Here is a 16,681-nt window from a genome sequence, read left to right as displayed (position 1 = left end):
CGTCAAGGAAAGGGAAAACAGAGTCGGTTGCTATGACTCTGAATGAGACGGCCCCTCTTTATTTGCTAGTCTTTTCTTTGACTTTGAGCTGCCTATAACTGGAAGGCTGTACCATGGTGTAGCTAAGATAGCCAAGAATATGCCTGCGTCTAAATCCAGAACCTGTGTGTTACTTTATATGGAGACAGGGTCTCGGGAGAGAATTTTTAAAAGAGGCTGAAATTAAGTTGGAGAGTTTTTAAAAAAATAAGACAATTAGCTGTAATTTGTGGGGCCCAAAGATCAATGAGAAGTTCTTTGTAAGAGGCATAGAGGAGAGACCTCTGAGACAAAAGGAGGCAATGTGACCACAGGGGCAGAGAGTGAAGTGATACGGTTGCAGGCAGTGAACATTTCCTGTTTCTTCAAGAAACTGGAAGAGGGCTTGGAAGATAGCTCAGGTGACAACGTGCTTGCTGGATATGCATAGAGACCTAAGTTCAGTCTCAGAAGACACACAAAAATACTGTGTATGAAGGGGTGGCTCAGCAGGGATAAGCACTCTTTGCTCTTACAGAGCACGTGGGTTTGGTTCACAACACCCACATGGAGGCTCACAACCATTTTTTACTCCAGCTCCAGGAGACACGATGCTCTGTTTCTGACCTCCATGGCAGCAAGCACACGTGTGGTATACTTAATTATGTACATGTATGCAAAACATACACATATATAAAAATGAAACCTAAAAACATAGAAAGAAACAAGGCAGCTGAGCACATTGGAGCTTGCTTATAATTGTAGCATTCAGGAAGCACCTTGGAGGATCCCTGGGGATTGCTGGATGGGTAACCAAGACTAGTTGACCAACCTCAGGTCGGTGAAGGACTCTGATTCAAAAACCAAGGTAGACTGCTCATAAGGAACACCATTGGAAACTGACCTCAGCCTTCTAAATTACAATGTAAAATCTGCCATTTGAATTACTAATGAATGTATTTAAAACCTATAAAACAATATATATATATATATATATATATATATATATATGTGTGTACACACACATATGTATACTTTTAGTAAAATATAAAATAATACTAATTGTATTCTAAAACATACTTTTATACCTATATACCTACTGATAAGCATTGCTCTTACCATGAATCAAACAAAGAAGTTTCCTTTTGCAGAAAATGGAGACTATTCCAAAAATAAGCACAGCTGGTCATAAATTAGGGAACTGTTGATCACAGGGAGCTGAGCCCCACAATACATCTACAATGCAGGCTCTGTACGTAAGGCTCAGAGAGTATGAGGAAAAAGGTGCAGAGAGATTTTTAAGAGGACCAGTTGGCTACCTGTGAGTTTGACTGGGAAACTTCACCCATGTTACCTCGGCATAGCTGCCTAGAGGAGACCCAGACAATACTAATAAAAGTAAAAGAGACCACCAATTTGAGCAAATGAGGGGGCATGGGAGGGATTGGGAAAAGGGACATAGGAAAACTTGGAGGGAGGAAAAACAGTTTACTTAGAAGAAGAAACACGTGGAAATGTGAACACATTACATTGACATATAAACTCACCGGTCTTAGCATCTTTCCAGTCGTCTGAGAGAATCGTCTTGGTCTGGATAGTGTATTTAGAGATAGGGCTGTGATTGTCTGAACCACGGCTCCAAGTCAGTGCCACAGAGGTAGCTCTGATGTCTTCTATTCTCAGGCCTCCTGGAGGGCCTGGGGGGCCTGGGATGAAAGTGTGAGTAATCAGTCAGTGAGTAGTCTCAGTTGGTGAATTAAACATACATGAGAATAAGCGTAGGTGGAGGTGCTCTCCTCCCAAAGGGAGGCAATACCATGTGATGGCACAGCCTGCGTTTCTTCCCACTTAGCTACTTCATTTGCCTACTTGTAAGGAAGGCAATGAATGTTGCCATTAACAATAGCAGTGGGCCAGCAAGGTGGCTCAGCCAGTAAAGGCATTGAAGCCCGATGGACGGAGTTCAATCTTGAGGAACACGTGACCAAAAGAGAGAACTGACAGAAGCTGTCCTCTGATTCCCAGATGCAGAGAATTGTCCTCTGACCTTCAGGTGCATCCTTGTGTTCCCATATGAATAAGCAAGCAAAGAAACAAATGAACTAACAAATAAATAAACAAGTAAATAAATTAAACAAACAAAAAATAAACATGGAAATAAATTAAACAAACAAGCAAATAAATAAGCAAGCAAATAAATGATTTAAAAAACATAAATAAAAATAGTACCTTATTCATGACACAGATAAAATTATTTGACAGGCAAAAAAATACACATTTCTTCAGCAAAACCAATGCATATTATACTGTGTTGGGCTTTAATGAATGCCTACTGGATGCATGAAGGATACATTCAATTCAAATATCAGAATATTTGGTCTAGTATTTCATTCTGTTTCTTGGGAGGGAATGAATACCCCTTTACAACCTACATGCTGTAACATTAACCGTAATAACGATGTGTGCAATGTATTATACTTGAATTTCTGAGGATCATTTTACATACTACTTTGGGGAGTAAGAGCCATGCTAGTTATATCAATAAAAAAAATCACATTAAGAGAAATATCTGTCCTTATATGAAATGTTGAAGGTAACTCTCCTCTACATTTACATGCTTTGAATATACCATATTAGAGCTTGACAAGTCTTAGGACTCAGGACCTGTGGCTGCAGAATACAAACAGGATTCCACAGGTGCAACTTCCCACAAAAGCCATGTGACCTATTTATTCTCCAAAGCGGTGGTGGGTGAGGTCGTGATGAAATGGATACATTTCTGCATTTCTGACTTGAAATCATTGAAATGGACCACTAATGTGGTAAGTACAGGAAAAGCTGGCAAATGTCAGCAAATGGCATTCAAGATTCTTCTGTTTCAGGTCATGAGTATTTTTCTTCTTAAAACTGTCACCCAGGGAGGTTATTTTAAGTAATAAAATAGCAGCCGTTACTTGGTGTTAAAAATCATTTTGGTTAAGAGACATCTAGTTCAGTTATTCAGAAAATGCCTCCACATAACTCTCTCTGTACCACAAAGGTGTCTTTAACTGAATCGTGCCTATCAAATACATCAATCAGCTCTTTGGTTAAATCACATTTAAAAAACAATAGCGACTTGTGCTAAAGCGCACTTCCGTCTTTATCTTTCGTCAAATAGCTTCCTTCTGTTCTATCGAGTGAGCGTGGAGCCTTGGTGGCTTTTCCTGCATCTGGGATTTGGTTTTACAGAGAATGTGTGACATCTCATAGCTTTGACAGTCTCACAGTCTCACGAGAGAAAGTATTTTTGTGTCAATAAACACGAGACACACCCTGTTGCTGGCAGTAAATTTTATTCCTTAGAATGATACACATGAATACAATAAAGGTGGATAAGCTGCTAAAGTTCATCATCTAAGAGTGTGCTTTCATTAAATAGTAAGCAATCAAATGCAGATATGTACAGAATGTAGAGTACATTTGTTCAAAAGAGAACATAACACATTTTTTTTTTATGTGTAAAACATCAGACGAAAGCATGGTACAGCTTGTTAATCAGATGCTTACACAGTCATCTCAAGTCAGGTACTGAGCGTAGTGTTTCAGAGAATTAACATAGAAAGGAAAGGTGAAGGGGGAGGGGAGCGATATTTAAGAGGAAGACAGGCTTCTGTGATGCATTCCATCTTGGATGAGCAATAGGGTATAGCAATGTTCCATGGGATTTAAGACGAAACTCTCAAGGTTAGCTTTTACCTGCTCAGGTGTAGCTCATTTCCCTACTGTTTTTCTCGGAAATTCTTGGAGTTTCAGGTAAGCAACACTGTACACAAAATGGATAATGTTGCCCGTGTTAGTTCATCTGCTAACACCTTGGCGGCCATGGTCATGCCATGGAGCTGTTCAGTGACTGAGCAAATACACAGTTGCTGTTTGTCATGTTGCTCTCTGATGCATGCCTGGCTTGTGAGGTGTGTCCATTGCTGACCATATGAAAGAATTGACCACAGCCGACGCCTAGTCATCGATAATGTGTTCTTCCCAAACACACGTCATAACCTTGAGATATGATTTATTAGCAGGAGGTGCAATAGAGGGAGCAGATGGAAAATGTAGCCAGCATCCTAAAACCCTTCTGTGATACTATTCCCTTGTAATACTTTGCCTAATATAAAATGGAATTTCCTGCCTCATAATCTCTTATTCGTTACGTTGAGAGCCTCAGCCTTTAATGATTGTGCCATCTCTCCAGCTCTGTCACCTAGTTATTTCTTATATTTGTCTCCTAGATAAAAGTTTCATCCAGAGGTGGGGAAATCATATTAAAAAGTTGAAACTTGACAGTTTAAATAGGTATGCCTTTAAAATTCACACCCTAATTTAACGTAAGCGTCTTTTAAATCACGGAACTCTTGTTTTGTCCTATGCAAGATGGGGGTAACGTAACGTGAGTTCATCATTAGATTGTCAAGTTGTGAGTGCAATAACAACACTAAAGAATACTGGTCCAGGCAGGCCTGGTCCTCAGAACTCTTAGAAAACATCTTCTGTCATTATCGCTGAAGGAGCTGTTCAGGAGTCAAAGCTCCTGGAAGCAGTAATTACTCTAACAAGAGATGCTCAATTTTCATCTTAAAGCTGTAGCGACCCCAGAAAAGAATGTTTTCTTGGGCACTTGAAGGAAGTTAGGGGAAAGCTACTGTCTTCCATGGAGTTCTTGATGGCCTGAACTGACCCCAGGCCAGGTCTGCTGCATTTTCTCCCAGGAGGGTTTGAGACAGTGGATGCTAATGTTACTTGGTTAGCTTTTAGTCCAGAATGATGGTGCTTGCTGTGATAAAAAAAAAATGAGACAAAAAAACACAAAACCGGCAGGGAAGGAGCTGAGCACTCTCCTGACTCTCTTGTCAATGGATGCTGGGGAGGTTGGGAGGTAAGGTGGGGGATACAGACTACACGTAACTGTCACCTTAAGGTCCCTCTTCTTTCTTTTCTTCACCTTCTTTCTATCCTCTCATCACTGTATCCTCTCAATAATTCCTTGTGTGAAGAACTGACACCAGAAATAATAGAAGCAAGTGGGCTATTACACATTTTAAGTATGTTACCATATATTTAGCAATTTTTAAATGCATTCTCAACCAGAAGATAATGGCTCCTCTGTGCAAATTTTCATCTCAAAGTTACATTATGATGAAACATAAGAAATTCATTCTAGGATGGCTCAGCAGTTAAGAGCACTGACTGCTCTTCCGAAGGTCCTGAGTTCAACCCCAAGCAACCACATGGTGGCTCACAACTATCTGTAATGAGGTCTGACACACTCTTCTGGTGTGTCTGAAGACAACTACAGTGTACTTAGACACAACAATAAATAAATGTTTAAAAAAAATTCATCCCTGAAAGGCACCTTGGAAGTTGAATGATTTTATTCTTCAGCTTGTTTCTTTCTTTTAATTATTAAAAATGTAGGGTGACATTTTCCCCAGGCTCATGGACAATCCCAGAAGAGGGGATAGTAATATTTTAAGAGCCAGAGGTCTGGGAAGACCAGCACAAAAGAGTCATAGGATGTGCTCATGAGCTCATGACATCCAAAACCAGCAAGGTTTCAACAGTGCCAGTCTATATTTCAACAGTGAGGTGGGAAGGGCTCGTGGTTTCTATCCCTGGCTGAGAAGATATTTGAAATGTGATTGTTCCTGGGGGTGGGGGAGAGTCAGTTTTCTGCAAAGATGTAGCACCTGGTAGGCCAGTCATGCTCTACAGGGCGGCACCACGCCATGTATATGGGCTGCACAAATTAAGAGAGGGCCTGAAGTTGGGAGGAGGAGTGGGGAGGGAGAACCGTGGAGGAATTAGGGGGAGGAATGGCGATGAATATGATAAAGGTACATTGTAGGCATCTGAAAAATTCTCAAAGATTTAATGCAAATTATTATATTAGAGGAAAGTGGCTTAAGGTAGGTGATGAACACACACACACACACACACACACATCAGTGATCAACTCTATCTAGCAAAGTCAAGTTATTAGCTTTTCTTACCACCATTAAAGACTTTGGGAGATGAAACAGGAGGAAAAGAATCAACAGGAAGAAGGAGGGAAGGAAGGAAGGAAGGAAGGAAGAAAGGAAGGAAGGAAGGGGGGAGGGAGGGAGGGAGGGAGGGAGGGAGGGAGGGAGGGAGGGACAGAGGGAAGGAAGGAAGGAAGGAAGGAAGGAAGGAAGGAAGGAAGGAAGGAAGGAAGGAAGGAAGGGAGGGCGGAAGGAAGAAAGAAAGGAAGAGATGGAGGACAGATTAAAGTCCATGAAAGCAGGCTTGTGTCCCATCACTCTCCTGCTTCAACCACCTCACAGCCCCGTCGGGGCCTTCTGCACTGCATTTTTTTTTTTTGAGCTTATATGTCACATCCTGCCAGATGATGCCAGGACAACATTGTGATGAGAACCCAGAAAAAAAAATGCCTGCTAGTACCAGACAATTTGTTAGAACAGTAGTTCCCCTGTAATGCTACAAAATCAAATCAGTACAGTATGCTACTGTTTCAGTTTGGGTATGAGCAAAGATGGCCCTAAGTAGCAAACATCACTTGTCATTGATGAAGCAAATTGACTTCTACTACACTTAGAGATGAGACGGAGGCGAGAGTAATTTCATAAAGCTAAGATTTCTCGCTTAATCATGAACCTGCACTCTTTCCTGTCATGTGGTTTCTTTCGGAATTTTCATTCTTTATTTTCTTATCTAGTCTTGGAGGTTTCACCTCAGATATAGACCAATGCCCACAGAACTGACTCACATGTGTTTCCATGGTGATGTTTACAGACACTAAAAAAGAAACCCTCAAAATAACCTTAAATATTTATTAAACTAAAAATTGATGCTTTTAGTTCTTTACACCAACCACAACTAGACGATATAAAGGGTGTGCACATATGTAAGTCAGAGGTCTTTGTCCTTTGAAAGCTATTTACAAAGTGACCTTCCATGTATAATTATCTGAGAGTAATATGCACCTCCCTGAAATGACTCCTGAGAGTTTTCCAACCACAGTTGCCGGGGTCACTCAATGAAAGGACTAAACAATATGTCAGTGCCTAACATAAAACCATCTAAGAAGGGCAACAATACTTCTTGAAAAATATAAGAATTTTAAGCATGCATCTGTCAAATAGGGAAAGTGGAAGGAATTTAAGCAGCCCCCAGGAAGAAATGCACATTCAAGATCAATTCTCACTTCAGCCCCATCTTAATACAAGCCTCAACTTTTCTCCTAAAGGAGAGGGTCAAGAAGGATGGACACAGGAATCAATAAAACTTAATGTGGAAGCACACTGTTGAAGACTCAGTTACCTTCCTGTGTATCTTGCTGCAAATACTATCCAAGTTCACTTTCCAAACCCAGACTTTGTGCCCCAGATTCTTGAAGGTCACGGTCTCTGGCTGATTGCAACTGTTTTCCAAATGTCCCTCTAACTTATGAAAAGCAGAGAGGTAAGCAAGTCATTGGTAGTACAGGCTCACCCAGCTTGCTTTCCAATGAAAATGTCTGGTGAATCAGACAGCAACACTTTATTTATTTTTTTACTTGCTTTAATAAATTAAACAGTCCACGTACCAGCAGCATGCCTGTCTTATATGACACCAGTTCTTCTTAGCTTTTGCGGATAAGGAGCTAATCTCAAAGAAAAACAGGACAGGAAACATGGAGATGGGCTACTTTAAGATGCCCTCGGTTAGTTTGCTAGGCATTGCTTTCAAGTGTTAGTGAAGCTATGCCAGGATTGTCAAACCCTTCAGCTCAAAGCATGTTAACAAGTCTCGAACATCCTCTAAGAACTAGGATGGTGAATGGAATTGCAGAAGCTACAAGGTTGAGTTAATTAGTCAAATCTACTATCCCATTTTTTGGAAGGGAGGGGCTTTCACACAAAAGGTGAGGGTCCCGATCACCAGGTTGGAGGCAGGCTGGCACAGACGGGGAGAAAAGGCTCCACCATGTTTTTCTCTCCATCTTTTCTCTTTTTACCTGCAAGAGGAAAGATTAATGCTGAAGGGAGTGTCCAGATGCCCAATTCTGGCAGGATATCAGTTGCTTTGGGATGGTCCAATTTTCCTTGACAGGTGAAATCAAGGCTAAAGAGCTACCTATTTACAAAAGATGCTTGCCCAAAGGAGAGAAGCTGACAGTACTGGAATTGACCCTTTGTTCCTCTTGAATGCTCGCCGAAATTCTCGAGCACAAGAACTAGAACTAGAACTCCTTGAAGCAAGCCAGAACTTACACCCAAACCCAAAAGAAAGATGACAGAAAGAAAGGGGCGGAGACAGAGACAAGAAAGTGAGAGCTCCTGGATTCTAAATTTCATTCTGTCCAAGTCTACTTATTAATAGTTATGTGATGAAGACTTATAACTACAAAAGAGATAATGATGATAAATTTTAGACTTAACTTATAATAAAAAGTATTCATAACATTTATATTAGTATTCCCTTTTGTAAATTTCACACCCAAGGCTCACTGACTGGTCAGCCTGAGGACTTTCTCAATGGGAGGAGTGGACACCTAATGCCCATTTGCTGATGCTGAAGGCCAGAGCTTTCTCATCATCAATACCAAACTTTGTAATAATTGTATACGTGTATTGTGTATTAATGTAGCTTTATAATTCTATGTAATGTTTAGGCAGTTGGTATTACTGCAGAATCTCTTCTCTGTGATTTGAAGTGAGAACTGTGGACAGAGAGTTCTGGAGCCAGCCACATAGGGTGTGTCCCTCACACTGAGGTGACTTTGTGTTCTTGTGAGTTGTTTCAACCCAAGGCATCAGAGGAACCTAACTATTCCCATCAATAACAGTCACTGAACCTGGAGAAATTCTTGAAAGGTAGATAAAGCTTTTTTCTCTTGAGCTGCTAGGAATGCTGGGAGCTGCAGCTCAGAGGCATGGTTTCCAAAGTCACGAAACCTAAACTCCCATATCCACAGAAGACACCTGCCCTCTCATTTGCCAGAAACAATTTCTTACTGATAATTGAGGGAATTCAGAAGATGTATATACACTTTATTTTTTTGTTATACTCAATCTGTAAAATTCTACATATTTATGGGCTACAGTACACCACATGTACATATTGTGAGTATGTATCTTGTGAGTATGTGGTACTCACAAGAAGGTAAGCATGTATACCTCTACACATGTTTACCATTTCATTATGAAGGAAAAACTTGAAATCTTTCTAACTTTCAAAAACTACACATCACACATGATTTGTTGCTGTATTTTTTTCCTCTCAAAACTAAAACAACAGAACAAACAGCTGAGCACCATTCTATCTAACTTTAACAGGACACCTGTTGTTCCCCCTGTCCCGCTCCCATTCCATACTCCTCAACCTCTAGGAAGACTGTGCCTGGTACATTTCTCCTAACATTCCTACCATGTTCTCACAATGAATATATACTTTTTTAATATTAAAAATTAATACTACTTCTTAAAACTAGGTAGATTTTCTTTAAAAAAAAAAAAAACCTAGTTGGGTTTAACGTTTTCCTGCAATATGGTTATTCTTGTGTGAATTCCAATTCCTTTTGGAGTACTAGGACGGTGCTCCAAGAGGACTAGGATGGTGCTCCATAGTTACTCTCATGTGAATTCCGGTGCCCTTTGAAACACGAGGGTAGTGCTCCAGGAGTGACCTGAGAAATGTTCACACATGTTCACTCCTGTCTTTAGTTTGTCCTGGGCCGCTGTGTGGCTACTGCTGACAGGTAGCACCAGGCAGTTAGCAACCGATGTGACTTATTTCTTGAGAAACAGGAACTTGGCATTTATGCTCAAGTCTGCTATTGCCTACGAGAATACAATGTATAGTAAAGCGCATGCTGAAAAAGCACAGAGCCAGGGAGGACTCTGAGAACTACGTCGTACTCTTCTGTTCCTACAGGAAGTCCCAACCGAAAGGAAACTTGACCTTGGTGGGACCCACGAGTCACTCTGAGAGAGAATGGAGGGTGGCGACTGTGGAAACAATGATTTCTAAACACCAAGAGAACTCCGGGGATCAGTTGCCAAGCCTGTTAACAGTCCTTCTTTTCCTCAGAGCAGATTCACTTAATCCCAGTAATAGTTACAAGGGTTACAGGATCCAAGGCATTAAGTCTGCACGGTAGCTCTCCACACTGGTAAGCAGGTAGAAATCCTTGTCCAGGTTTCCTCCCTGTCATTCTGTAGCTAGGGATCAATGGGAGATCTACTTATTTTCCAAGGTGCAGGGGCAGAGAGGAGGGAAGGAGGCCAGAGGCAGTTGGAAGCCAGCACGCAGATGACATCCCCAGGACAGAAATATGTTTTCAGAGTGGCTAAGACTCCAACTAAGACTCCAGAGGAGAAAATTTTTTTGCTTGAAAAGGATTTTACATCAGCAAGACATTCCATGGATAATTTTCAATAATAAAGCTGATTCTTTTGTTCGAGAAAATGAAGGGCAGAGAGGTGATGTTAATGAAATTATCATTTTGAATATCCCAATAATATATTATTTATCTTAGCTTGAGATTATTAATGAGAGAATACTTTGATTATGTTTACACAAAGAATGTGTCCTAACATTGATAGAGGTTAACATTTCAAAAGCATCCTGTCTGGTTGGTTCATTTGGAAAAGTTAAATATAAAGGAAAGATAGGTGAATTCAGTAGTTGAATTTGGAACATCAACATTCACCATGTTCTGGTGTTATTATAATGTGATAGTTGAGAAATATTTTAAAACTTCTTTTGCCAAAGAGGTAAGATTTTTTTTTAATTTTTTAATTTTAGATATTTTTTATTTACATTCCAAATGTTATCCCCTTTCCTGGTTCCCCCCCAGAAAACACCCTGTCCCATCCCCCTCCCTCCCCCTGCTCACCAACCCACCCACTCCTGCTTCCCTGTCCTGGCATTCCCATATACTGGGACATCGAGCCTTCTTCCCAGCAATATGCATCACAGAATGGGAAATTCATATGAAAGTCCTGTAGGTTTATTTATGCATTGTAACTTAAAACATTTTAAACAATTGTGTGTATGTCTGTGTGTGTGTGTGTGTGTGTGTGTGTGTGCATGTGTGTATTCAATGTGTATGTGGAGTAGAGAGGAACTTGTTGTTGTTGTTGTTGTTGTTGTTGTTGTTGTTGTTGTTAAGGTCTATCATTGGTTGGCATGGAACTCACAAAATAGGGTCTGCAGGCTGACCAGTGAACCCTGGGGATTCCCTCTGAGATTCCACAGCACTGAGATAACAAATAAAAGTCACTAGCCCTGGATCTTTAAAATGTAGGTTTTTGAGATTGAACTGAGATTCTTAAACGTCATACCAACTGAACTTTCTTCCTCCTGTACTATAAAAGAACTTTTTAAAATTCCATGTATGTTGCATGTCCGTGAATGGTTTTATGTGTGACATGGTCGCCTGAGGAGGACAGATATGTCAGACATCCTTGAACAGGTGTTTTAAGATGATAAGACCCAGTCATCATCAATCCGGGGCATCAAACTCAGGTCTTCTGCAAAAACAGGATGAGCTCTTATCTGAAGACATCTCTTTCCAGCCTCATGACTTTAAACTGTATGAATTATGTGTTGCAAACAATACAAAACAAAACAAAAATTACAGGAAAACATTGTTCACCAAAAGCTGACTAGTTTTTTCAAAGACAGAAATGGGAGGTAAACCGTTTTCATTCATCTTATACTAAGGAATACAATTTCATATCGTTAATGCATTTTAAATCACAGTAGTGCTTAGGAAAGTTATCTTTCCTTGAGTTTTTGAAAATATACAAAATAGAACTGTAGGCTCTACTTTCAAATAAGCAGGCATGTTCTACATCCTACATTTATTTTGGCCAGATTTGTACTCATTTCAAAGTTTAGTGTTAGTAGGAACTGCTGTAGAGAGTAGCTGGTCTTAGTAGCATGTCCTTGTCCTGAATTAGTTGATTCTGAAAAAAGAGAGAAATGCTTAATTTCTGGGCCAGCTTCACTATTAATAACTAGTGTAGCTGTGGTTTAGTGTGGAGCTGGATCAAAACACTTGAGAATGGCGCCGAGTTGGTCTTCCTTCCAGCCAGTGTGGGCGGCAAGGGCCGTTTTGCTGTCTCAGTCCCGTAAGGCTAATGAGACAGAACCTTCATTCTGTCTCTGTGGCAAGATTCCCTTGGCCAAAGCAAGTGGAAAGCTTAGGCCACCATCCAAATATCCGAGGTGAATGTGTATTTTTCTGCCCCAAATACTTGCAAAGCTACCTCCTTGGTTTCACTCTGGCTATCTAGACACTGATCCTTCTGCCTTTGCATGTTTAGCTCTTCTCTCTCTCTCTCTCTCTCTCTCTCTCTCTCTCTCTCTCTCTCTCTCTCTCTCTGTCTCTCTCTCTCTTTGGTGAAGCAATCTGGAATGCCCCATGGATTTGTAGCTTAGGTTCTTCAGGGCATGATCACCAAGTTCTGATGCTATTGGAGGTAGTGCTCTTTGGTGGCAGAGCCTAGCATAAGGTAGTTAAGTTATAGGGGCAGGTTTGAGAGGTATGGGGGGGTGGGGATACTCAGCCCAGTGTCTCTTTGCTGCCACTTGCCATGCTGGATACAGGATGTCTCCCCTACTGCTCCCTGGGGTGGTATTCTACCTTGCAACAAGTCAGACAATAAACTCAACTGATCCCAGACTGAAATATGTGAGATCAGGAATGAAAATAGATTCTCCTGTTTTTGTTACAATGGCAGGGAGCTAATGCTGTATAAGTATCACAAAGACACAAAACTTTTAGTAGTCTTCTTAGGGTAGATTTTTGTGAGAAGTCCGAAGTATTTAAAGTGCAATAGTGTTTTTTAATTAAATTAATATCAAACAGTTCTTGACTGTAAAGATGGAACTAGGAAGCATTTTATAACACTTTGACTGTGTTACACATACCCATGGGGAGTAGAGTACACCAAGAAATAAGTGAAATCCTTGGTGAATGTGTATTGTTAGCATGGTACAGCATGCCAAAGAAGAATGCCTTAGCCCCCTGGGAGTGGCAGAGCCTTCCCTGGAAAGGCTTAGAAGCACAGGAAAACCTTCTGCTGGTCAGAGTACAGAGTACAGACAGTGTGTACCTAGATTTCCATTGGGGTATTCTCTTCCCAGATGGACTGCTACTGAACAGAGGCTGCTCCTACAAGATCGGCTAGCCCCACCCCTGCTCTTCCATATGCAATACCTCTGTCTCCCTGTGCAACTGTATATGATGAAGAAGCTGAGCTTCTAGCCTGATGCTGCTTTTCCATCAGAGCCCAGACCACCCAACCCAGCTCTTCTCCATGAGTGTCTGTCCTCTCTTCATTTCCCTCACTGTCCCTTAGTCAGGGTTCCTGGACCTAGGTTGTGCAAGGATACACCCCACATCTCTACTTTAGAATTGATTCACAAGTTGTTTCTCTTTCCGTGAGATATTCTAGAAACAATTTCAGTGTTGTTATACCAGGAATGGTATATAAACACCATAACATACATAAATAACAGGATTATTTTCCAGAGTCTCCTTGATATTTCCGTTTTGCCCCAGCTGAGAGATTTGCTCATCTTTCTCTTTCATTTGTTGTCTTACTGTTGTCTGGTCGGTTGGTTGGTCCCCTTGTCACTGAGGCACTCTTGGGTTCAGTGGCTCTTTGACCAGGTTTCTAAAGCTAATCGTGTCTTATTTAGTAAAACAATATTTAACTAAAACTACACTACTGTAGGTCGGACCAGTTGACCCTTTGACTGCACTCCAGTTATTTTCATACCCCATGTCCTGCCTTCCAGGGCAAAGCACACAGCTTTGGAATCCCTCCACCATCACCAGCAACCGTTCAAGTGCCCATTGAATGAAGTCTGCATGTGTTTCATTTGACAAACTGGAGGACAGGCCAATATTATCATTTTAAAATATGTTTCAAATTACCTCATGTGCTTACTTTATGAGCAATCTGATATGACTGACAAAGTAACTACTATGAATTTTCTAGGTCAAAACCCTAGAACACGGAGTTATCTTGTTGGATTGTTTCATATACAGGTGTGGCACACCAGTTTATTTTAATATCTCAGTGCTACAGAACGCTATGAATCCAATGCATTTCATAGTTTATACAAGAATGCATTTAATATTAAATCAAAGAAGATACTAGGAAGTACAAGATTGGCAGAAGAAGAACTGTAGGGCAGAGTCAGAGATTTGAGTGACTCCTCAATTCTGCTCCCCAAATGCAAGCCCTGCCTCATATTTGCCATGTGATGTTGACCAGATCTACCTCCTTAGAAGGCAGTTTAGTAACTGTCACCTCAGGGATTGCTGCACACACTCTATCTATCTCTATTACAGTTTTTGATATCTTAGGTCCAGTGATTTAACATTTTTTTATGAGATAATTATCTAGAGGTTAGGCACAGCCACTGGTTGAGGGATGGGGCCACCCACCCATCTCAAAAATATGAACCGATAATTGCTGCTGTCTAGGAAATATAGAAACAAAGTGTGGAGCAGAGACCAAAGGAAAGGCCATCTAGAGACTGCGCCACCTGGGGATCCATCCCATATGCAGCCATCAAACCCAGACACTATGGCTGATGACACTAGTGCTTGCTGATAGGAGCCTGATATAGCTGTCTTCTGAAAAGCTCTGCCAGAGCCTTAGCGATACAGATGCAGATGCTTGCAGCCAACCATCAGACTGAGCAGGAGGACGCTATTGGAGGAATTAGGGGAAGGACTGAAGGAACTGAAGGGGTTTGCAACCCCATATAGAACGATATAAACCATCCAGACTCCCCAGAGCTCCCAAGGACTAAAACACTAACCAAAGAATACACATGGAGGGACCCATGTCTCCAACTGCCTATGGATGTAGCAGAGGATGGCCTTATCTGGTATTCGTGGGAGGGGAAGCCCTTGGTCCTGTGAAGGCTCGATGACCCAGCATAGGGAAATGCTAGGCAGTGAGGCCAGAGAGTTGGGTGGGGGAGCACCCTCATAGAAGCAAGGGGGAGGGGTTATGGGATCAGGAGTTTGTGGAGGGAAAACTGGGAAGAGGGATAACATTTGCAATGTAAATAAATAAAATAACCAATAAAAATTAAAAAATATATTCACAAGAAACTAAGAAAAATAAGAAAGTGGTACATCATTCATTCTCCCGCCAGGATGATAGTTCATAAAACTAGCATACAATGTCACAACTCAAAACTGACAATGATACAACCCTTGAGCCTCACGCAGAGGGTGTAGCCTCACGTGGCCTGTGTGCTTCTCAATACACTTGTTTCATTCTGTTCAGTTTTACCTCCCGTGTGCTCAGGTGACCACGTCCCCTGTCAAATCATGGAGCAACTTGGCCATAAGACCGCTGGTTTTGCACTCACAAAACCTGGGCTGCCTGTCACTCTCAGATACCTTCCTATTGAAAGCATCAGTATATTCATTTAAGGACGCTAAATAATCAGTGCAAATCCTTTATGATGAATTCACTCACCATACATCTATAGTTGAATCGTATCGCTCTGCATTTCTTTAAGCATTCAAATACTGAAAGCTATTTAGGTTGTGGCCAGGTTTTAGTATGAAGATGGTGTGAATATTCATATACATATTTTTATGCATCTATGTGTTTAATTATGGATACTGTTGTTTTTCTTATAATATATGCATATGTCATATGCATACAGTTTTTTGTGTGTATGGGATAAGCACCTCTAGTGTGGTGGCCAGATCATGTGGTGAGTACATCCATATTCTCTGAGTCACTGTCTTCTGCATAGCTGCTCCTTTGACAGTTACTGCAGAATGACATGAATGATTAAGTCTCTGCATCATTTTTCAGTTGTCGCCATTTTAATGAGTCTGCAGTGATATTTCACTGGATTTCCAATTTGTGTTTCCATCATGGCTTAGCACATGAGACACTTTTCATGTGCCTATTCACAGTTTCTATATATTCTCATCAGCCAGATGCCTGTTTACATCTTTTCTCCAGCTTCATAGTGGGTCATTTGGTTTCATAGACAATGAACTGTTTCTACTTGTCTTGACATAGATTTTTTTCTTTGTATAGACAAGTACTTAGTAGATGGTTATTTTTTCTTCTTCATTATTGCACTAACCCTCTACTAATGTATAACAAATTATTCCGAAGTCCAGTGGCTTAAAGACAAGAAGCATTCCTCTCTCTCAGCGTTGGTGGTCGAATCATTCCTGAATGTTGGAGCAGAATGGTTCTTGATCAGTGTCTCTTGGTAGTTGAATGTTCCAATCATGATGCCAGCAACAGTCATGTGCCCGACCTGTCTCACTCTGATGACTAGTAACTCAGCATGGGGGCGTTGGGGAAGTGCATTTCCTCCTCTTGTGCACTTCCTCAAGAGGCAGCTCACATCTGCTTCTGATATGGAGGCTTTCAGCGCCCAGACTGGTGACTGAGGAGGTGCAGAGATGTATGGGTGTGATTCCCCACTGATCCTGAAACAGCACGTCTGCTGACTCACAGAGTAAGCAGACACGACAGAGGTTTATCATTCAAGTTTATCAGCTAGGAAACAAGGGTCAGGAGAGGCCATCTTGTAGGCCAGCATCTCCAGTCATCTTGTAATTATTGCTATTAAATAACCTACTGGTCATGTA

The 16,681-nt window shown here is 41.1% G+C and overlaps 1 protein-coding gene across 1 annotated transcript in view; it reads right to left on the bottom strand.

Annotated features, from left to right (window-relative positions):
- Cntn1 (contactin 1) overlaps positions 1–16,681 on the bottom strand; it is a 138,144-nt gene that overhangs the window by 49,286 nt on the left and 72,177 nt on the right. Inside the window, exon 15 of the mRNA XM_052160364.1 lies at positions 1,566–1,724. Coding sequence (XP_052016324.1) covers positions 1,566–1,724 — 159 coding nt within the window. The remainder of the gene's footprint in view (positions 1–1,565; positions 1,725–16,681) is intronic.

Source organism: Apodemus sylvaticus, chromosome 17 (assembly GCF_947179515.1).
Source record: "Apodemus sylvaticus chromosome 17, mApoSyl1.1, whole genome shotgun sequence".
Lineage (NCBI taxonomy): Eukaryota > Metazoa > Chordata > Mammalia > Rodentia > Muridae > Apodemus > Apodemus sylvaticus.
This window is presented reverse-complemented; position numbering and strand designations above follow the sequence as displayed.